Source organism: Camelus bactrianus, chromosome 15 (assembly GCF_048773025.1).
Source record: "Camelus bactrianus isolate YW-2024 breed Bactrian camel chromosome 15, ASM4877302v1, whole genome shotgun sequence".
NCBI lineage: Eukaryota > Metazoa > Chordata > Mammalia > Artiodactyla > Camelidae > Camelus > Camelus bactrianus.
Window position 1 is genome coordinate 45,951,902 of NC_133553.1, and position 22,116 is coordinate 45,974,017.

The following is a 22,116-nucleotide window of genomic DNA, read 5'->3' on the forward strand; positions in this document are numbered from 1 at the left end:
CTAGAAGCTGAGGGATGGAGATGGGGGTGGGGTGGGGAAGACGGAATATAGAGTAGATGATGCCCTTGAAAAGCTTGAAAAGATCAGTAATACCGGGGAGAAGCGAGTTCCTGACAGCCTAAATGATGCTCAGTGCCAGAGGAGTGGCTCAGATGGAGAACGCTGAAGGAGACAGGAGGTGTCAGGCTGGGTCCCAGGAAGGAATGTGTTGGAGCCCGGTGGAAGGCACAAGTTGGGGTGCTTGGGCAAGATGGTGGCTCAGTGAGCCTGGCTGGAGTGCTGGGCATTTGCAGTGGCAAATAAGGAATAAGAGGAACACAGGGGACAGTGCAGAGGAAGCAGGCTGCCATGTTGAGGAACCGAATGTCATCCTGTGGACAGAGGGAAGTTTTGGTGAAAGGTGTCATGATGATGACTTTATTGTACATCAATTGGTTGGGCTTCCAGTGGGGTGGACTAGCGCTGAGAATAAGGAAAAATGTAGGGGCTATCAGGTGGATTCTATGAGGACTAGCACCAGGGGTGGGAATGGAACCAAAGGGAAGACACAGGAGCTGATGAAGAAGGATTTCAGGGCTCAGTGACTGATGAGATCTGAGGGGTCAAGTGCGGGAGGACCCAGAGATGGCTCCAGGTGAAGGGCCTGGGAGAACAGGCTGCAGAATGTTCTGGCACTAGTCCAGAGTGCTCTTTTTCCAAGTTCTTTGTGTCTTTTCAGAAGTTATTGTGTAATGTCAGCATAGATCAGTTATTGTGTGTATCAAGTATGTGTGTGTACAAAGGCACAGGGAGACAGGAAAGCGAGTGTTCCTGTCATCTCCAGAAGGGAGAAGAGTAATTTTGTAGTTTGGGGATGGCCCACGGCATTTTGAGATCAGCTGGTTTCCCAAGAGTGAAATTTGAGCCAACTCAGGAGAGAAGTGCTATAGCTCTTGGGTAAAATGAGAAGCCAGCCCAAATCATGCACCCACTGGTGGCCCCATTAGATAAGGTCAGAGGTGTAAGCCCACTGGAGCTCCCCACATCCTGCCTGCACTGTTGGGGTTGTCTGTGGATGTTTCTTGTTGAGAGTGGAAGTGAAGGGTAACTGCCAAGGGTCCCCAACTCCGCATGGCTACTCGGTTCCTTCTTCCTGGGTTGGATGCCCTGTAAGGACTCCAGGCAGCAGAGAGCTTTGTGCTCTCCGGGCTTTGCACTTTCAACTGGGTTAACTAAGATGGTTTGGCCATTGAGGTGGTGGTAGGGGTGCAGTTGGGGAGGCCGTGGGGTTGCAGGTATGAATCTGTGTCATTTGCTGAATGAGTTGCATAATCAGGGTTAAATATTTCTCAGAAGACCAACTCCTCTTTTCTCTCCTGGTTAGGAGTGTTTGCTTTTTAACCTTCTCTCTCTGTAAAGAGAGTTGATCCTTTACTTTGAATTTTGGCAATGATTCCCTCGTGCAAAACATAGGCTCATGTGAATAATTATCCTTATCCCCTTTAAGAGGTCCTACGATCAATATATAACAGCCCAAATGAAATATAACACCAGATAAGTGAAGTTTCTCTTGAGTCTTCTGACTGGGTCCTGGTGGTCCCTTCTCTGTAAGTAACTCCTGTTCCCCCGACCCCTCCCCACTTGCCCAGGCGCCATGTTAGGCCTGGGGAGACAAAGACCAATGGGAAACTGTCCCGCAAGAGCCCAAGCTCCCACTGAGGTGACTCCCCACCGTCAGGCCTTGTGCCCCAGGTGACCTGGCAAAGAGTGAAGTGAGCTCAGCCAGGGCTCTGAGTGTTGGAGTGAATTCCCAGGACTGCGATTCTTGAGGTTTGAGAAGTTGGCCCAACAACCACATCCTTCCCACGGCCCCAAATCATACACCTGGGGCTGCCAGGTTTATCAGCGAGAACTTTGATCCTCTGCTCTTTAAGGATGAAAAGAAGTTGGAATTGTTGGAAAATATTTCATACCAAGTGGCTGAGCTATTGAATTCACTTTCTCAGAAAGGCTCTTGCAAGCTTTGGGTCTCCTTGAGTTAGGAAACCTGTGATTCACGCATAGGTTTGTGAATTAAAGAATCAGAGAGTAACCTGACTTGTGAGAAGCAAATGGTGGATTTTCTCGTATTTGAGTAATTGGGTAGTAGGGTTTGTGACACTCTCTAGGATATTCATCCAGTGGTAAAATCATGATGGGAGTGGTGGCAGGGGTCAGGGCAGAAAGACAGCCATGAGTGGGCCCTGGTGGCACCTCCCTATGTCCCCTTCCTCCCCCAGTTGTTTGGTTTGGTGCTCCCTGCAGGCTTCTGAAGAGGGCATCTTCCATCTGTCTGTGACAAAGAACTTGAGGTTTTCCATACCTTCCCCTGGCTGCATTTTGTTTATTTCCCAGGTTGTGCCCTGAGCCCAGGTCCACCTCTGAGGGCTCGCCCAGCTCTGCCTCTGGCAGCCACAGAGTCATCTGAGATGTGTGTGCTCTAGGCAGCTGGATCCGGTCTTGGGCCAGTGGAGTTTTTGTACAACCGATGCCAGCCAGAAGGTCACAGCCCCCGGGATGTGGGAGGGCAGGGCGTCGGGCTCAGCTGACACAGACCACGCTTTGCATTTCCAGCGTATGCCCATTGGATTGCTGGCTTTTCCTTGGTACTGCCCGGGGGTGGACAGGCTTACTTTGCACTCTGGAGGCTGCCACAGCCTCCGTGCCTGCAGAGTGCTGACTTTACACATCTGGCTTGCTCCTGGGGCACAGCCTAGCGTGGTCATATGGAAGCTTACTGGGTTTGGTGGTGGTGAGGTAATCTCAAGGCAATCAAAGGGAATCAGGGATAATTTGCAGGCTTCAGCAGGACAGTCATATTGTTAACACAATTAGTTCTATTAATCCTCCCTAATCATCTAAGGTAAGCAGACGGCCTTTGAAGCAAGGGAAAACATCTCTGTGAAGACAGGGAAGGATGAAGTGATCAACTCCTTTTTTCTTCAAAGCACTTATCATTTGTGAATCCCGAACAAACATTAAAAACAACCCACACCTCCTGCATGTGCAGGAGAGGACAGGGAAAGGCCGCGGGAGTCTCTTCAGAGGAGGGCCAGAATGGGCAGCTGTGGCTTAGATTTATTTGTCCCTTGTCCCCAGTGGGGCATTGGGTTAGATTGGTTGCGACTGGAGGTGGGAAGGTTTGGGGTTAAATAAGGCACCCCGCTCCCCAGTTAAGGCCTTTAGGAAAGGCTAGGATTAGCGCTGGGATATTGGAGTTGTCCACTTCCTCTTTTCTTCTTTTCTTCCCTTCTTCATCTTTACGTCTTATTGTGGAAACTTTCCAACACATGCAGAAGTAGCCAGAGTAGAATAATGGACTCCCATGTATCTACCATCCCTTTTCAACAGTCACCAGGACCAGTGACTGATTTTCCAGTTGGTATTTAGTTATCACCGTCCCCTGCCTCTGTGGGGATTTTCTTACCCATTGTATGCTGCTCATCTGTTTATTAATGATGGGGCTCCCAGAACTTCTGGTAGAGCTTTCTTGTCTTTTCTTCCTTAGAAGTTGAATGTGCCAACGATTTAGGTGAATACGGAGATTTTATGATCCTAGGAAGCCGCATCCAGGGCAAGGGGAGTGGCTGAGGGAGGTTGGATAGTGGGGCCTGGAAAGGCAGTCCATTTGGTGGGCTAGATGGATCGGTGGATGGGACTACTTTTTCATTTTTATTTTTAATTGGTGACAAGACTACTTACCTTCAGCAAAGCCACCCACTCTGGAGCATGTTTACCCACAAGAATGAACATGGGAATAGCTTCCATAATAGCGGCTATGGCAGGCTTATCCTCCCCTGGCCGTGGTTCTGAATCCTCTTGCCCCTTTCCTGTGTCTTTCCTTAGAACACAACACACAAGGCTGCCCCTGTGGGGACCTTGTGCCTCTGCGATCTAAGAGGGCACCTTGGGCAGGGGTCTCAGGCACCCAGCCTCTTGCTCCATTGTTTTCTTGCAACAGGTCTGGGACCTGGGGTGCCCTACCGCCACCCTCTTGCCATGGCGTCTGTCCTGATTGTAGATCTGGGGTGTTTAATGGTGGGGAGAGAGAATCTGTTAAGAGCAACAGCAGCAGGCAGGCAGGCTTCCCAGAAACAGGAAATGCCTTTATGCTAGCTTCAAACATTAGCTCAGTTTTTTTTTACTTTTTTTTTCTCATCACACGAACCCCACCTTTTGACAGATACAGCAAGTTAGTTCAGCGGTGCATGACGTCAGCAGCGCATCAGGTTTAATAAAAACTACTCTGCGTGTGTGTACGTGTGAGAGAGTGTGTGATAGAGAAGTGTTTTGCTGTCGCTTTTGGAGACATGGAGAACGCTGAAAACACCAAGGCTTTCATCAGCCGCGGGTCTGCGATGAGTGTGTGCATTTGGTGGTGGCGCTTTGGAGGGGAGGAAGGAGGCAAGTCAGAGCAGACCCTACCCAGGGCGGTGGAGGCTGGGCCTCTGTATCGAGGTCTTTTCAGACATCTGGGCAGGTCCCTTTCCTCTTCCCCTTCTCTGTCTGTTCTCATGGCTCAAACTACAGATCCATTTCATTATCCAAAACCCCCGAGGCCAGATTTGTTTAGAAATTCAGACTTTTTGTATTCTAGAAGGTTATTCTGTGTATTACATAAGAGCCCCAGCAGATTCAGGGACAGCCCTTCATGATCAAACAAATTAATATTTCTCCAGTACAATTGTATAACTATTCACACTAATTGGAATAAATAGACACAATAAATAGCCATGTGTCACTTGGGTCGGGGTTTGTTGTCAAAAGATTTTGACCCACAATTCGAAAAAAGTCCAGTTTTTAGAGCGTTTTGAATGTCAGGATTGTGGGTCAGGGGTTTTGGATCAAGATCTTAAGCTGGGACATTTCCCCTGCCCTCGGCTCTCTTGGAGGTGTTTCCAACCCAGCCTGTCCAAACCCAGCCTGTCCAAACCCAGCTCTGGGTGCCCTACTCGCAATTTTCTATTGCTCGGCCAGGGACAGCTTTATGTTTTGCTCAGGCCCTTAATCTTCATGCTAGCCTCGAGCCCTCTCTTTATCTCCCACACTGTGTCCAATCCATCGACAATCCTTTTGGCTCCACTTTCAACATATAGTCAGAATCCGACTGCTTCCCATCACTTCCACTACTACCACTCCTTCCTAGCCAGCCTCATCCCACCTGAATTATGAGAGCCTCCATCTCTCACCTGGGTTATCGCCACAGCCTCCTACGTGGCCTTCCTGCTTCCCTGTTCGGACCTAAGGTTTATTCTCCACACAGTAGCCAGAGTGATCCTGTCAAAGTGCCAGCCACAGCCTGTCACTGCTCTGCTCAGGCTCCCCTCTGGCTCCTCAACTTGCCTGGTGCCAAAGCCCAGGATTTACCACACCCTGTGACCTCATCTATCCTGGCAAAGTCCAAGTCCTCTCCCACCTCTGAGCCTCTGTGCTTGCTCGTCACTCTGCCTGTTATGCACCTGTTATTTCCCCGAAATCCGCAGGCCTGGCTCCTTGAGTATCAGAAGGCTTTCCTTGATGACCTCAGATAAATTAACACTGTCACCAAACCCAAACTTTGAAGCCTGCTTTTTTACAAAAGAGACGTGAAATGCTCTAAAGGGAAACCAACAAAAGGTCCAACACATTAGAAAAGATCTATAAAGTAAAACTTGATTCCTGTTACATCTATTCTGGGCCATAAACAAAGCATTGACTCTTCTAAGGATAGACTTGAAAGTTTTAAACTTTATTCTCCTTTGATGCCTTTGAACGTCTGAGGACTCTTTTTGTGCTTGGCTAGTGGCTTATTCTCCTATTTATACCAACCCCTGCCTCCCTTAATTAATGACTGTATCAAAATGGTAAAAAAAGAGATGCAAGTAAGAACCCCTCCCGTATGGTCTATAGCACAACATACGTGTGATGAAAGGCTTTTCTGTGCTCGTCCAGAATATCATATGGGAGTCTAATGTCCACAACAGAAGGCCCTGAGTTCAGAACTATTCTGACATTCGGACTTGAACAGACAATTTTCTGTTCCCTTTGCTGTGTGATTCAGGAAACATCCTCCCTTCTATTTTAGATATTGGTGGGAGCTTCAGCACACGTAAGTCTAATTTGTGAGTTCAGCTGCATTAGCCTATTCATTTTATAAGGCCCGGGGTTTCATAAAGATGTAGAAAACAAGCAGAGAATTGTAATGAGAGTTGCCCATTTTCAGAGAATAGATAGTCACTGCTTTCATCTATTATTTGTACCTAGGAACTTGTATATTTATTTATTTACTGAAAAAACCCACTTGAACATTCCCACTTGCTCATTAGGTTACCTGTTAAGGTAGATTTTTTTTTCCAGAAAACTGCAAGTTATGCCAGACTTCTTATATACATCTTTTTCACCATTTTGACACAAAGTCTAAAAGTTAAAAAAAAATATTTCCTTTAAAATTCAACAGTCAACTGATGAACGTCCAATTGAGAGTAAGAGTTTACTAATTTTGACATGCCTAGTAAATTCCATTTTTCTCTCTATTACATGAGTTTGAGACCTATGCTTGGTTTTCATAGAACCAAGAACCATTTTTTTATTTTTTATAAATTTTTGAAAAAGTTATATGTTTTAGAGAACATTGAGGACAAGTGGGAGAATATATTCCAAAAGATTCCTGTAGAAACAAAGCTGGTGACATGCATGGCTAGGTGACAGCCCTGTGTGGTCATGTCATAGTGGAAATGTTTGCTCATGAGTGATTGACAAAGGCTATGTGGTTATGAAAGTTTGTTACGTGAAAGGTAGTTTAAAGGTTAACAGTATAAAGTATAAAAATGTGGGCCACACCACCCCACAAAAATGGAGGAACACCATCGTATAGAGAAGGAGATTTGATCAAAGCAAAGGATTTTTAGTCTGGTGGATTCTATTCGGTTGAGCTAGTAAAGCTTCTCTTAAAAGTTTCTAACTGTATCCAACTAAGGAATATGCCTGGCCACTAACCACTCATAACTGGTGATTAGGACCGAGCAGTGCTGTTACCATTTGACCAGAAAATTACACGTTTAAAGAAAAAGGTAAATTTAACATAATTTGTCTCATTTTTAACTTGCACCTTAAAGAATTCTGCCGTGAAAATCAGGACAACAGAATATCTTTTTTTTTTTTCCAACTATGGGTAATTTACTGAGATCCCTGAGTGGGTTGTTTAATCTCACTGGGCCTGTTTCCTTACTTGTAAATGAGGGGATTGATATGTATTGAATTACATAATGTTCTTCAAGCAACAACGAGTTTATTGGTTGATTTTTTAATTATAGTTACAGAAGAAAGTAGAGCAAAGACAAAATTTAGAAAAACTATGGCAATATACAAAAGAAAAATCACACATCGTTCCATCCCCCTGTAGATAATTGGTTTTCCTTTGTGTATGTACCTACTCATACACATTTTATTTTTAAAAAGTCGGATCATAGTATACATAGTCCTTTATAATCTCTTTTTACTCCACTTTTAATACCATATTTTGAACATCTTTCCATGTCATTAAATATGATTCTATAAGATCTTTTTCATGATGGCATGGTATCTAATGATTCAAATATGCCACAATTTATTTAAATAGTTTGCTATTATTGGACAATTCGTTTCTAATTTTACACCCTTGGAAATGCTGTAATAATCATCCTTGTATTTAAATCTTTTTGCACGTGTGTGATTTGGGATAAATTCCCAGAAACAGAATTGCTAAGTCAAAGGATTTTTGTTATATAATACCAAAGCACCCTACAGATTTTGTGCCAATTTATACTTCATTAGCAGTGTGTAAAGGTGCCTATTTCTCCTCCACTCTCACAGCCCTGCATAATATCATTTAAGATGATACGTTTTTGGAATTTCTATTCAAGGTGGTCTTGGAGAAAATGTGTTTCTCTGTCTACTCAAGACCTCACTTAAATAATAGAAAAGGAAAAAAGTTGCGGAGGGGGTAAAATTTTATAACAAGTGAGCAGAAAGATGCCACCATCCAAACTATTTCAGTGAATTTCTAGGAGATGAAAGGGGAGGGCAGGGAGGCAGTGATGGAACAGAATAGAAGTACAAGGACAGCATAGCCCAGGACGTGTGTGGAAGGTCCTGGAGCCTAGCCGAGAGCCCCAGAACCCTTAAGGAGCTCCAGGCATGGAGACTGTAGTTACCCCAGAGGCAGGAGTGAGATGTGCAGCTGAAAACAAATGACTATTTGAAGGTCTGTATGTGGTATGTGTAGTGGGTATACTCATTACTCTCATTACTGAAGGACCTGGACCCAGACCTTGACTCCCAGGGTCAGAAATTAGAAGGTTCTTTTAAAAAGAAATGGTATAATGGTTTGGGGGAGAACTAGCAAAGCTGGCGTGAGAACCCCCTGCTATCATGGCCGGCTCCCAGTCTCTAACCCTGTGTTCACAGAAATATCTTGTGTCCATAAACCAAAAAAAAAAAAAAAAAAAAAAAGAAAAGAAAGAAAAGGATGCTATGAGAAAGGAGCCAGAGAAAATAGGAAGGCACATCTGGAAACTCAGCATATTATCATTAGAAATTTAAAAGTTCAGTGGAAGGATTATAAAATAAAGTCAAAGAAATCTAGAATATGGACTAAAAGGAGAAAAGAGATGGAAATGTATGTAATGAAAGGTAAAGAGACATAGGGATTAATCCTACTGATCCAAATAATAGGAGTGTCATAGAGAAAATGAAGAGGCCAATAGCAAAGAACAAATAGAAGAATATCTCCCACAAATCCAATAAATCAAAAGAACAAGTACAATGATTCAAAAAAGGACACCCTAAGACATCATTGTGAAATTTCAGAATACTGAGATTAAAAGAAGATCCTAAAACCTCCAGAAAGTGAAAATAAAATGAAGTCACCTACTAAACCACAGTAACCAGGCTGACATCACAGTCCATTGGCAATATTTATGTTTGAAGAAAATTCTGATAGATAATGATTTTTTTTGACCTAGAATTCTATATCCAGCCAAAATATCAATCATGTGTGAGGACAGGCATGCAAGGTCTTAGAAAGCTGGCTTTCTATGTACTCTTAAACAATATTTCAATCAGAATGTAGTTAATTGGCAAAGACAAGGGGATCGCCTAGAACAGATAAGATGATGGATTCCATCAACAGGACTGCACCCAGCAGATCAGTGAAAATAAATCTCAGTACTATGGCTTAGCAGGGGACCAGAGAGCAGTCACTCTAGATTAGGGAGAGGGTCTCCAAAAGGGCAGACCCTGAGAGAAATGGACCCAGGGAACACTTGAGAATCCGAGAAAGGCAACTGGTAGAGTGGGGAAAAAAAAAAAAAAAAAAAAAAGGAATCCATTTAAAATGATGCTCAATATATTCTCCATTGAGTGGCACATGGGTTGTCACATTGAGCCCGTGGAAAAGAAAGTGTATGTGATATCATTTACAAAGTTATAATACTGAGTAAACACTTAATTCGTTTTCAGATTTCCGAACCAATTACACAAAACATGGAACTGAACTACGATTAGAAGAGGATATCAGTGTTGTCAACGTTGTGAGTCTAACAGGAAAGACAGAGGTGGGCAGAGCCTGGGGAGGGCTGGAAGCACGCATGTCCTCTAGTTAGAATGTGGAGGGTCCAGGGATACTGTCTATAGTTCATGAAACAAGAAACTGACATTTCAGATTGCTTCTTCGAGTTGTAGAGAAGAGAGAAGGGACTGAGAATTGTGATGTGTAATTACTTTGTGGAGTGAGGTGGTGAGTGAACTAATCCTCATCTAGCACAGCAGCATGGCAAGAACGAGTGTCTAAAATAAGAAATCAGGAAATTGAGGTACAAACGTTTTATTTAGGGACATGGCAGCGGTGACCAGAAAAACCCAAATAGAAATTTTTAAAATTGGTTCCCTCTGGGGAGTACGGGGCAAGGGACTGCTGTTTCTCATCGTAAGTTCACACGTAGTTTTGATTTTTAAAACCTGAACACATCATGGAACTTACTTTTGTTTATATTTTAATAAACAAATAACACAAGAACACACAGCCCAAAAGAAACTTGGGCTACTTTGATAGGCAAAAGAAAAAGAAAACCTTACCCTTGTTTAAATTTGTATTTCTTTGCTTAATTGAACCAAGTGATTTTGAAGTTGCTTATGACTCTTAGATTCCATGCTTGTGTGATTTTTAAAAATTTCTGGGTTTTTTTTGTTTGTTTGTGTGTTTTTTGGTTTGTGTTGCTGTGATTTTTGTAAGATCCTTCTTTTACTCGTAGGATATGGTTCCAGCTATATGATGCAAAGCAGTGGCAAACAGGACTTGATATGTAGAAAATCACCATACAGCAGTATTTCCAGGAGGACATTTATTCTTAGAAGCTGAGCATCCTGCCCTGTGTTTCTGTCTCATAGTCTGAGCCTCCCAGCTGTTTTGCTGTGGGGTTGGTGTTTCCTTCAACTATGAGTTCCAGGAGGACAATGGAAAAACTTTGCTTTCATTGTTCTTGTGCCCAGGAAACAGTTCTCCCGTTGTGCACACAGCTTAGGCTCCTTGAACAGCTCATGATGTGTTCTTGCTCCAGGATCTCCTTGAGTCCCTGCCGTTGTCTGGCCCAAGGTAACGGGAGCATTGGGTCGGGAGTTGGAGAGTCCGCCTTAATCCAGACTCCTCTTCTTCACACTGTGAGAATGTGAGCAAGACACTTAAATCCCTGAGCCTCCATTTTCTGATTCCCAAAGATAAGGATATCGCCTCCCTCACCCAGATAACACACATAAAGTGCTCCGTAAAGGGTGTTTATTAGAGTTGTGATTATTATTGTGAATAAAAGAGTCTCTCTTCATGAAGAGCTCAAAGTGTTGAATAACAGTTATAATGTCTTACAGGAGTCAGGAACTCAACATCTTTGTGAGCCGCTGCTGGTGAAAGGTCCTGCTAGGTTGTGATATTACAGAGACAGAAAAGTTCCTGGTCTGGAGGTAATTTTTCTGGTTGCACATTCCTGTGCTCCCGACTAAGCTGGCTCTGTTCCATGTGGATCCATTCAGTTCCACTTGGCACCTCTACCGATTCCCCTGCCTTGAGCCCAGCCCTGGCTCAAGACCTGTGGAACCCCCCACAAAGGGAATACATGGCTCTGCCTGAGAGGGGCTTACAGTCTAGACGGTAAATAAGCACAATGACTTGACAGCTGATATTTAGAGGATGCTAGCCGTAAGCCAGGCACCGCTCCAAGTGCTTCACCCTCTCAGTTCATCCTCCCAGCACTATGAAGCAGGTGCCACTGGCGTTCTCAACATGTAGGTGAGGAAATCGGGGCCAACGCCACACAGCTTGTAACAGGCAGAGCCGGGATTTGGACCCAGTTAGGCTAGCTCCAGAGCCTTCACTCTCAATCATTGCAATTGGCTTAGTGTAAAAAACAGGGATAAAACACACAGGTACAATTACACCCAGCAAGAGAGAGCACTGCAAAGCAAAATGCAACATGCAGATGGGTAGTGGAGTATTTTTTACTTCCAAACACTGGGGTTAAGTGGTTACATTTCCTGCTGTTTGCAATCACCATCTTCTAGAAAGATACACAGTCATGTCCTGCCATTTCCATGAAAGAAGAGAGTAAAACTACACCATGACTGAGCGATGCTTTGTGAGCCATCACACTCTTGACATTAGGATTGGCACCTTTGGATGTTTTCTCAGCTCGAGAAAGCATTTGCATACACAGACTTATTTGTTTTTACCCACCTCTGTCATCAGAGGGGGCCAGCTCTCTGGGTCTATTTCTGAGCCTGTTGAAAAGAGGAAGCAGGTGCAAACTTGAGCTGACTCCATTTGCAACCTGTGGAGAGCTGGGATCTGTAACGTAGACCTCTGGTCCAGCCAACTGGACTTTCACACGGAGGCAATAGCTGCTGCCTGGTTGGTTCCTGGGACCTGGTTACTGGGGGTGGGAAAGCAACATGTCGGCCAGTTTTGAGGGGCGTTTATTGATGAAGCTCTCTGAGGGAATTGGAGGCTAGTAATGGGTAGTGAAAAAAGGTATTGACTTAAATTTTGTAACAAGTTAACTCAAGGACACGATTTTTAAAAATCAAATGGTCCAAAATAGCGTAGCCTGAAGAATCATGCCCCTTTCCTGATTTCTGACCCCTCAATCCTCAGTCCTTGAGGCAACCCCTGATTTCTGTTGATTAAGGCTCCTTTTAGTGATAATCTATGCAGAACAAGTGTGAGTGTGTGGGTGTGTGTGTGCATACCCACATATACACCCATTTTATTCACAAGGTAGCCTAGCATAATACACACATTACACCTTGCTTTTTTCCCCCAGTTAATGTATCCCAGAGAGAGTTTCATATAGGTCAGTACATTTAGATCTTTCTACTTTTTTTTTAGGACTTGGATAGTGATCTACCAAATGATGTCCCATAATTTATTTAAGCCGTCTCCTATTCATAGATAATTTCAGTCCTTAAGGTCATTAAAAACCATTCTCGAGCATTTGGTCTAATTCTTTTGTTTTGCATATGAGGAAATTGAGATCCTCACACAGAAAGACAGATTTAGATATTTCAGTAAGCTCTTAAGCCTACATTTTGGATGTGTGTTTCTTGCCATTGCTGTATTTTGATCACAGAAGACAGAGAAGGTGGCTGTGCCTGTGACTGTGTTTTGCACATGTGGGTGGGTGTGTGAATCTGTGCCTACACAGGTAGGTGTACATCATGTTGTGTGACAGATGTGTTCTTGAAAAACTCTGAATGAACCCTTTTATTTTTAAAAATGGAATATGAAATTTTAAATGCCCTGAGGGTGGGAAGATGATTTGTTATTTAAAGGAAAATTGTAGAGCAATCCTTATGTGAAATGATGGCTTCTTTTTTTTTCCTTTTTTCAAAAATGACTTCATTGAGGTATCATTTACACGCAAAAAAATGCATCTATTTTAAATGTGTGGCTTGATATGATTTGATAAACATATACATTCATGTAACCACCACCCAATTAACATATAGAAAATTTTCATCTTCACCCAAAGTTCTTCTGTGGCTCTTTGGCTTTTTGTTTTTGTTTTTGGTTTTGTTTTTAATTGAATATATACTTTAATATTGTAAAACACAGTATTCAGAAAATGATTGAATGATTCTCTGTGCCTCCACCTCCAGAAGATCACCAGTAGGCTTTTTGTCACTGTAGATTAGTTTTGTCTGTTCTAAAAGAATATCATGTAAGTAAAATAGTACAGTAAATACTCTTTTGGCTGCTTTCCCCTAGTGTTCGTTGTGTTGCATCTACTAGTAGTTAATTCTTTATTGCTGAGTAAACGTCTATCATATGGGTGCAGTATGGTTTGCTTATTCATTTATCTGTTCTTGGACATTAAGGTTGTTTTCAGTATTTGGATGTTATGAATGAAGCTGCTAGGAACATTTGTATACATGTTGATGGCTTCCCAAGGAAATCATCTCCATGATTCAGTTGTGCAGATCTAGTTTAAAGTCAGGCCATTCATCCACTGAGCCCATATGTACAAATGTGTATTAAATCCCTCCCCTGTGCCCTGCAGGGATGTACACTAAAGCCTACGTAATATCTTTGCATTACCATGGAAGGTGTTAGAGAAAGAAGCAATCCTCCTCTCCTCTTAGTGCATGAAAGTAAGTGCTCTTGGAAGCCTGTGAATCAAGTGGAACCCTTAAAAATATTTAATTGCATGTGCTTCCTCTGCTTTTTAATCAGCCAGTGCACTTTACCAATAGGAGCAAGCCCCTCAAATGAAGAGTCTTTATTTAATTGATGGCTAACTCTAAAATCAGCACCCAGCAGCTGCTCAAGACTTGCCCATTGTAGTGCCTCCATATTTTGTGCTTTCCAAAAAGCAGCAGCGAGGAGGATGCCTGCTGCAGGAAGGGCTTCTGCTCTGTCTGGCTTGCCTCTTCTGTGGCAGGCACCTCGGGGGACAGGAGTGTGCCCAAGGGCCTCCAGGAGACACTAGCCAGCACTAAAGGGGCACAGGCCTTGGGTACTGGATCCTCTGCTTTGGGTGAGAACCCCTGAGTCTTCTCCATTCTTCTCCCTCCTACTTCCTCCTCCCTTCCTCCCCACCCTCCTCCAAGTGAAAAAGAAAGTCTGTTACCTAGAACTTGATTGGTGCAACATAGGCAGTGCCAGCCTCTCCTTTTCCTTTCTGGAGTCATCCTTTTCTGACCCGCCCTTTACTTTTTGCTTCTTTCTAGGCCTCAGTGCCTGACAACAGGTGGAAAGGGAAACGAAACTCGAATTGGGCATGTGTGACCTTTGTGGGCTGTTCTGAGGAGAGGTTTGCCTAGAGGTTTCCAGTGAAAGTTGAGGCTATGGTTAGGAGGAACTTTGACTGCGAATTTCTTACCTCGTTTGCCTCAAACTCGGTCACCCCAAAACACAGGCACGCAGACACCTGTGGGTCACAGTGACACACAGCAGCAACACCCAAGCCAGTTGCATGGGTCGGGTGCAAGCCCAATGGTCAGAGCTCCTTGCAGGTCAGGTGTGGTGTGGTGGGCGGAATATCGGACTCTGAGAGTCAGGAGCTGAGGGTCTGCGTTCTAACTCTGTCACTTACCTCTGGCTGTCCAGCTCCAGGGGACTCATCCGCAGAGACTACCATGTGAATGGTGCCCCCTGCAGTTGTGCAGTGTGTGTGTGCTCTCACTAGCTGTGTTTATCTTCCTTAATCTCAGTTTTCTCATATGTTCAATTGGGCTAATAATCCTTGTTACCTTGCAAGTTAATTGTGAGGAATCAATGAAATAACAGATGTAAAAGGCTTTGTGAATTGTCAGGCACCACCCAAAAAAGAGCCTGTGTTTCTTTTCGCTTTTCAAAATTGCTTTTCATGGTTTCTATGGTTTGGGCTCTTTCCCCTTTGCTTTGTTTCTGACTCACTAGATTGGAGCTCCTGTTTATGCCCAGACCTTCCCCAAGGGCTCTGGGGGACAGGTGAGGTCTTCAACGCATCGCTCTGCCTTACACCAACCTGCCTGGGGAGCCAGTCAGTTGCACCAGAGGACAGCTGGAGGCTTGCAGTTAAGAGAACCCTGGGTCTGGGTTGTCAGGGAAGGCTTCCTGGGGCTTGAGACGGGACCTACCTCAGTCATTTCTCATGTGTGCTCCAGGCAGCCCTCGGTGGGAATCTGGCTGAAAGCTCTCTGAAGCCCAGTTTTTCAGTCTGAAAAGTAGAGAATATGTATTGCTGGCCTCACAGGAGATTAGATGAACTAATGCAGGTAAAACATCCAGCTGTGTCCCAGACCTAGTAGGTGCTCAGACAACACGTGGTCACCCTCCTCTCCTCTTCCTCTTATAATCACTTCAAGACCCTCTGATGACCAGGGCTATAGCCTTTTTTGCTGCTGGATGTGAACCTCTCACCTTAGTTCTACATCTGATATTCACAACACTGTAAAGTCATCAGATGGTCCTGGAATAACAGGTAATAACATCAACTTTGGGTAAGAAAACGCCTTTTGGGAGAGGTTGGGGGGAGCTTGATAGAGTAGAAAGAACATTGGACTAAATAGTGATTAAAAGACTTGGCTTTTTAATAATAGTACAATTACTGCATATTCTGGGTCAGGCACTATACTAAGCACTGTACATAGATTTTCGCATTTAACATCAGGACAGCCCAAATGTCACAGGACCTGTTATTAGCTCCATTTCACGGAGAAGCATTCTGAGGCTTAGAGAAGAGAGTTGCTTGCTTCAGGCCAGAAAACCAGTCAATTCAGTCTTAAACACCATGTGCTGAGCAACTCCTGAGTGCCAGGTGCTTTGCATGTGTGTCTTGTGGAATTTCTACAACAACTTGTTTCACAGATGAAGAGACAGAGGCTGAGGTTCAGAGAGAATAAATAATCACCTGGCCTGTAAGTGACAAGCCTGGGATTCAGCCCTGGTCTGATTTCAAAGGCTGTGTTTGGCTCCCCCATGGTTCTGCTGCCTTGCTTCTGGCCTCAGCTGGAGGGATAGCCAAAGGTGCTGGAGGTTGAAAAAGAATCATAGTCAAAGAAAACAAAGGCAGTATCTGAGAAAGCACATCAAGTATAGGTATGAGGTTCAAGGAGAGTTGATAAATTGGCTTGCATCTGGGATAATTGGGAGGAACCTGGGGCCTGGGAGAAGGGGCTGAAACTAACCCCAGGAGTGGTTGGGAGGAGGGAGGGTTTCTGCTTTTATGTAGTGCCAGCTGCCTGGTGGCGATGCCGACTCTCAGCTTGCCGGGGTTGTGCAGGGCTGGGCACCTACATTGCTTCATCATCCGGACCACATAATTGTGAGCAGGATTTGTGATTAAACTAATTTGGCCATGAAGTTGCAATGCCTGCCACCCTCTTTTGTACCTGATAACCCCTCCAGCCATCCACATTGAAGTCCCACCACCCTGGATGGATTCTCAGAGGTTCCTCACTCAGCTGGCTGGGGCTCAGCCAGCGCTCTGCGGCCATCTGCCCAGGCTGCAAAGCTCTTTGTTGCTTTTGGCATGTTTAATAGCTTAATTTCTATTTTTCTGTTTGGAAATGCCGTTCATCGGCATTGAGGCAGCAGTGGGTGCTAAAATGGTTTCTGATTGCTATCTTGAATGTTAATATCCTAATTCATTTTATCATCCATGACCTGTCCCCCCTGCCATGAGTTCTCACTCCCCTTTTGCAAAGATAGGCACGCCGCCTGCCTGCCGATATGCCTCATAGCCCATCTCATTCCTTCAGTCTCCCTCCCTGCTTTTCTCAGATACCATTGTACTTTGCCAGTGAAATCCACAGCCGTGGGAAATCTTTGACTTGGAGGATATGAGAAAGTGTTTCTTTTTGCCGGCGGGGTTTAATAGGAATGATCTAATCTCTAAAAGGCATACATTATTTAAATTCCATGCTTTTGGACAAGGGGGCCCCTGATACTTTTGAACTGTGGCGGGGACAGGATTCTGGTTGGGCTCTCTTCAGTAGAGCTGACTGTTGGTTTTCCTGTTTGTAATTCAGGGCAGTGGCCAACTTATGCTGTGGTAGGGGGCATTATTAGGGGTGAGGGTGCTGGAGGACATTTTCTTTACCCAGAAAGCTAAAATCACGGACTTTTGGGGCAGAAGGGATAGGGAGAGTGATCTCCTGGCATCACTAGTGTGTTATTTGGTTCTCATCTGTATTCTATGTTCAAGATCCTCAACCCAGGTGAGAGGCCCCTGTGAGGCCACTCGACAGTTCCCTGCTCTCCCTCCCTCCCTCCCTGCCCTGTCAGAGCACCTGAAATGTCACAGGGGCCTCACCTGGGGGGCATTGAAGACCCTTGTTGATGGAACTAAAATTTTGAGGGAAACATTAAGCCCTTTCAGCCACTAATGGCTGAGTCTGGAAATAAAGTGGGGTTCCCGAATGGCTCAGGGAACCTGTATTAGGAGTGGAGTGAGATGTCAAGAGGACAGACCCAGCGAGCATCAGTTCAAGGTGAGCTTTTACCTTATAGGGAGTATATGGTGCTCCTGATACAGCTGCCTCTTCTTCCCTTCCTGCCTTCTTGGAATATCACCTTGGTGCAGGTGACCTGCCTGCCTGCCTTCCTGGGGAACGGGCTTGGAGGGTCAAATGATCCCAGAATAGGCTCTGGGAATTCTGAGCCTTTTCCCACCTCCACAAAGGTTTATTGGGTGTTTCCCGAGCATCAGATAGTAAGCTAAGCACTAGAGGTGCAAATAGGATTGTCACAGCCGAGGAGAGAGACCTACAGACCACATATCACAGCTTAATGGGAGCTGTGGTTGAGATATGTATGTGTACTGTGGGAACAAGAATGAGGGGGTAATTACTTCTGACTGGGAATATCTGGAAAGGCTTCAGAGAGGAGGCAATAACTGCCCTTGACCTTGGAGGAGGTGGAGATGTTCACCAGGGCTGACCCTTCCTAAGTAGTACTTGCTAAATGTGTGCCTACTCAAAAGAAAAGGAGAGACAAGTGGTTTCTGCCCTCAAGAAAGTCGCAGCTTGTTGAGGAGACCAGCCAGGCACATCTGAGCCAACTGGAGCGCTGCAGAGACAGATGGGATTGCGGAGGCTGGGGTGGGTACCAGGGGTACTCGGCGGTCCGGGATTTCTGGAGTTGCGACTCTCTCTCGTGGAGAACAGTTTCTGTAAGGGCAGTTCAGACCTTGGAAAGATATAGATTGCAAGAGGCCCAGTCCCTCTGACTTTTCCCACTAGCTTGGTTCTGTATGGAAGTAAACTGTGGATTGGGTGGTGGGGAGGGAGGGAGTGAGGGTTGGTGAAGAAGGTTGATGGTGAGAATTTAGCACTATTGGCTGTCTCTTTACAACCCTGGTAGAGTCTGGGGTTTGCAAAACACACTCACCAGCACATCCCCTGAGCACGGGGGCCCCTCAGTCTCCCACAGTCAGCACTGCATGCCCAGCCTGTGCTGATGCTGCTTCTTCCACCTGGAATGCCTTCCCTTTCTTGCCTTCATGAAGTCATCCCAGGCTGCTCTTTTACAGTTTCAGGCTCACCAGATACTGTGTATCAGTTATTCTCTATCTCTCATCATTAAGCTGTGTTCAGCATTGTTCTCTGGTTTCTTTTAACACCCCAATGAGATGGTAAACACTTTGAGAGCAGGAATAGTGTCTTATGCTTTTATCTCCCTGTGAGCAATTTGTGGAGTATAAAGAACAGGGGCGCCTATAGATAGTCTTGGCATTGAATCTCAGCATTGCCACTTACCGGGGAACTCTGAGATCCCTTATCTGTGAAATGGGATAACACAGGGTTTCATGAGTTTGAACATCAACCTCAACACTACTGGCATTTGGAACTGGATAATTCTTTGTTGTGGCGACTCTCTGTAGGGTGTTTAGCAGTACCCCTGTTCTCCACCCATTAGATGCCGGTAGCATCACCTCCTCTCCAGGCATGACAGTCAAAAATGTCTCCAGATATTTCTGTGTCCCCAAAATGTTTTTTGTGTCATGTGTCTCCTGTGCCAACTCTCCCTTATGCAGCAAAATTGCTTCCAGCTGGGAACCACTGTGTTGACACTACCTTTTGGGTGTGCATCAGACCTCCTCGTTACTGCTTTCCCTAACATAGTAGATGCTCCATAGATGCTGCTTCTCTTTCATCCCTACTTCACTCAGCACTTGGCATGTTGTAGGCTGATGGCATGAATGGGGCTGTGACCCTAGGTTTTAGCAGTGTGGGCTGGAAAGGTCTTGGAACTCTCGGGTTGCCCCCACCATGCACTAACAGAGTCACTGTCATTTTCTTGATTGCAGATTGATCTGGAGCCGGAAGGAAGAGTGTATGTGATCATTGATCTCTCGGGGTCGTCGGGTGAAGGTAGGAGAGTGTGACCTCTCGTCCATTGACCCTCTGTCTTTTGGTCTCTCCCTTCCCTCTTTGGCTGGGACATATTACAGTGACATTTAATTAGTTGGCAATCTTTAAAGGAAAAGGTTATTTCGAAGATGCTTTCGTCTGTGTACCAAAAGGGACCAGCCATCTGTTAACTTTGGTGGAGCAGAGGGAAGATTTTCCATTTAACGGAGTGAGGCCAGTAAAGCAGGCGTTCTGCACATGGGTGATGCTCAGGCAGGCTTCAGTGGAGTGGCTGCCTCTCCCAGAAGGCTTGTGGGGGCTGGGGGGGTGTTGCGTGTGTGTGCAGTGGAAGGAAGTAAAACCAGTTGGTCTAACAGTATTCAGAAAGGAAACAAATAAGTTGTCAAATTTCAGAATCTTATTTATTAGAGCCTTTATAGAAGTGTTCCTTTTTATTTTACCAGTTCCTTACGCAAGCGAAAAGCTCTGCCCTTAAAGAGAAATAATGGGGTGAGGACATCTGCTCCCCACTGGCTGATTAGACAGGGTATAGATGTTCTCTGAGAGTTGGGTTTTCCTTCTTTCTTCTTCTCTCCATCTTGTCTTTGCTCACTTACTACCTTTCAAGGCTGTGTGGTGAGGGCAGAGCAGTCGGGGTAGGAGGGAAGACTGGATGGTAAAAATTTGTCCACGTGGGAACAGGGAGATGGTGGCAGACTTGGGCTTGAGGGAGGCTGGGAGTTAGGACTGAAATTTAGTTGTTGGGACCATCTTTCCTATCCTCTCTGTGGACAGGGGACAAAACAGTTGGCTTAATATTATGGCAGAAAGATGGGGTAGAGCAAGGTGGGTTCCTCTTGGCGATGAGAAAAAAATGACATTTAGAGGTTGTGGCCTGAAGGGAATGGCAGACACTCGGGTCCCTCAGCTCCTGGCTGGAAGACCTGGGACTCTTACAGCACCTCCCCAGAACACGGGGGATTAAAAACGCAAAGTCACAGCCCCACACGCCTACTTGAGGGATGAAGCTCCAGTTTAAGGTTCAGTCATGGGAAGAGGGACCACACAAGCAAATTTGAAGGAGCTGGTCAGGTGATGTGCTTGACAGCGGAGCCTGATGATTTTCATTTGGCTAATTTATCACCCACTTTCAACAGGTGTTCAGAATAATTTAATAATTGTGTGTACATGGAATTCATAATAGAATTCAGTCCTCTCTTAATAGATCTCAATTATTTGGCATAGGTTTAAAACTTTAAACATCCTTCCAAAATTGGTCTCTTACATTTTCGCTCTTTACTGCAATTACATTTGGGCGTTTCCAACTTTCCCTCTCGGCTCTGAGCTCTGAACAGCCAAGAATAGAAACTGTTGTAGAAGATGTGGAGATTTAACACTATTTCGTATGAAATATTTAAGATGTACAAAAGAGCCTAAAGAATAATAAAATGGGTACCAGTGTATCCACAACCCAGATTAAGAAGTAAAGCCCCAGGGGTTAAAGCCTTGCATTACTTAACATAGCGTGTGATCCCAAATTTACCAGAATTAAAGGTATTACAGCGGTCTCCTGACTGGCAAAACATTTAATGAGCAAAAGCAGTCCCCCTTTTTCCTTACATAGCCTACATGCAACAGGATAATTAATTAAATATTTTTTCCTGTGCCAAGATACTGGGCAACCAATGGAAGGCTTGGATTATTTTTTTGTTTGAAGAGATTAATGACTTGTAAAATGGTAGAAGGTGTCCTTTTTTACATTGGAGGAAAAGGATATGGGCAAATGAATGAATAAATAAATCAGAAGCAGTTGATTTTTTCTCTTCTTGCTTCTATGGCTTCTTGCATGTGAATGGCCAAAGCAGTTTTCACTGGGCTGAATTCTTAGGCTATTTTTTTAATCTCTTTCATCTAAAGAAAATAGAGTTTACTTTAGAAATGCTGACACATGCCAGACTCTGAAAGTACTAGCATGTGTTGCTCTGAAGAAAAGGAGAAGTTTTTCTGCTCTTTTTCTCTTGCTGTTCCTGAATTTGGAATTCTTTTTCTAGATGGTGGGAAGGGCTTCCAGCAATCTCTTTGAAGAAGCTGATCTTGGTGTGTTCTGTTTGTATTCTACACATCTGTTCCCCCAGTCCTGCAGCTGGGACTTTGAGGGCTCCTAGTCCAGAGGTGGTTTTGTTTTTGGAAGGGTTGGGAGGATGAGGAAGGGAACAGAGAATGAGAAGCCACAACGTTTGTTACCTAGATTGTATGAGAAGGGTCCAGTGTGAAACATGGTTGTTACACCCAGACTGTGGACATTCATTGGTTCTTATTTAAGTCTCTTCCTTTAGTGAAAAGTCCTAACTCTGTATTCTAAGAAAGGGTGAGAAAGAGAGTTGAAATGAGGCATAGCTGACATTTTCACGACTCTATTTTTCTGCCATCACGCATCCCCTCAGAGCGCCTGTTTCAAGTGCTCCAGTCCCATCAATGGAAAAAAAAATCATAGAATATTTGCACAAACTTTACAACACATGCAAATACCAGGGAGCTCAGAGAGAGGTGTGGGGGTGAGACTGTGTGAATACACCCACTTCTTCTGGGATGTGCCAAAGGATTCTTTTTCTTGCTAACACACTGTAGAGGGCCTGGACTTTTACGTCTGCTGGAGCTGGAGCTAATGTGATTTCTGACTGTCTAATAAAATTCCATTGCTTGCATGTCCTGTGTGGTTCATCATAATGGGATTTGACGGTGTGCACTTTAGCTAAACCA

At 44.6% G+C, this 22,116-nt stretch overlaps 1 protein-coding gene across 2 annotated transcripts in view; it reads left to right on the forward strand.

Moving 5' to 3' along the window:
• PRKCE (protein kinase C epsilon) overlaps positions 1–22,116 on the forward strand; it is a 470,104-nt gene that overhangs the window by 155,942 nt on the left and 292,046 nt on the right. For both annotated transcript variants that reach the window (XM_074378800.1, XM_010967731.3), the window contains exon 2: positions 19,314–19,377. In XM_074378800.1, the coding sequence (XP_074234901.1) occupies positions 19,314–19,377 (64 nt within the window). The remainder of the gene's footprint in view (positions 1–19,313; positions 19,378–22,116) is intronic.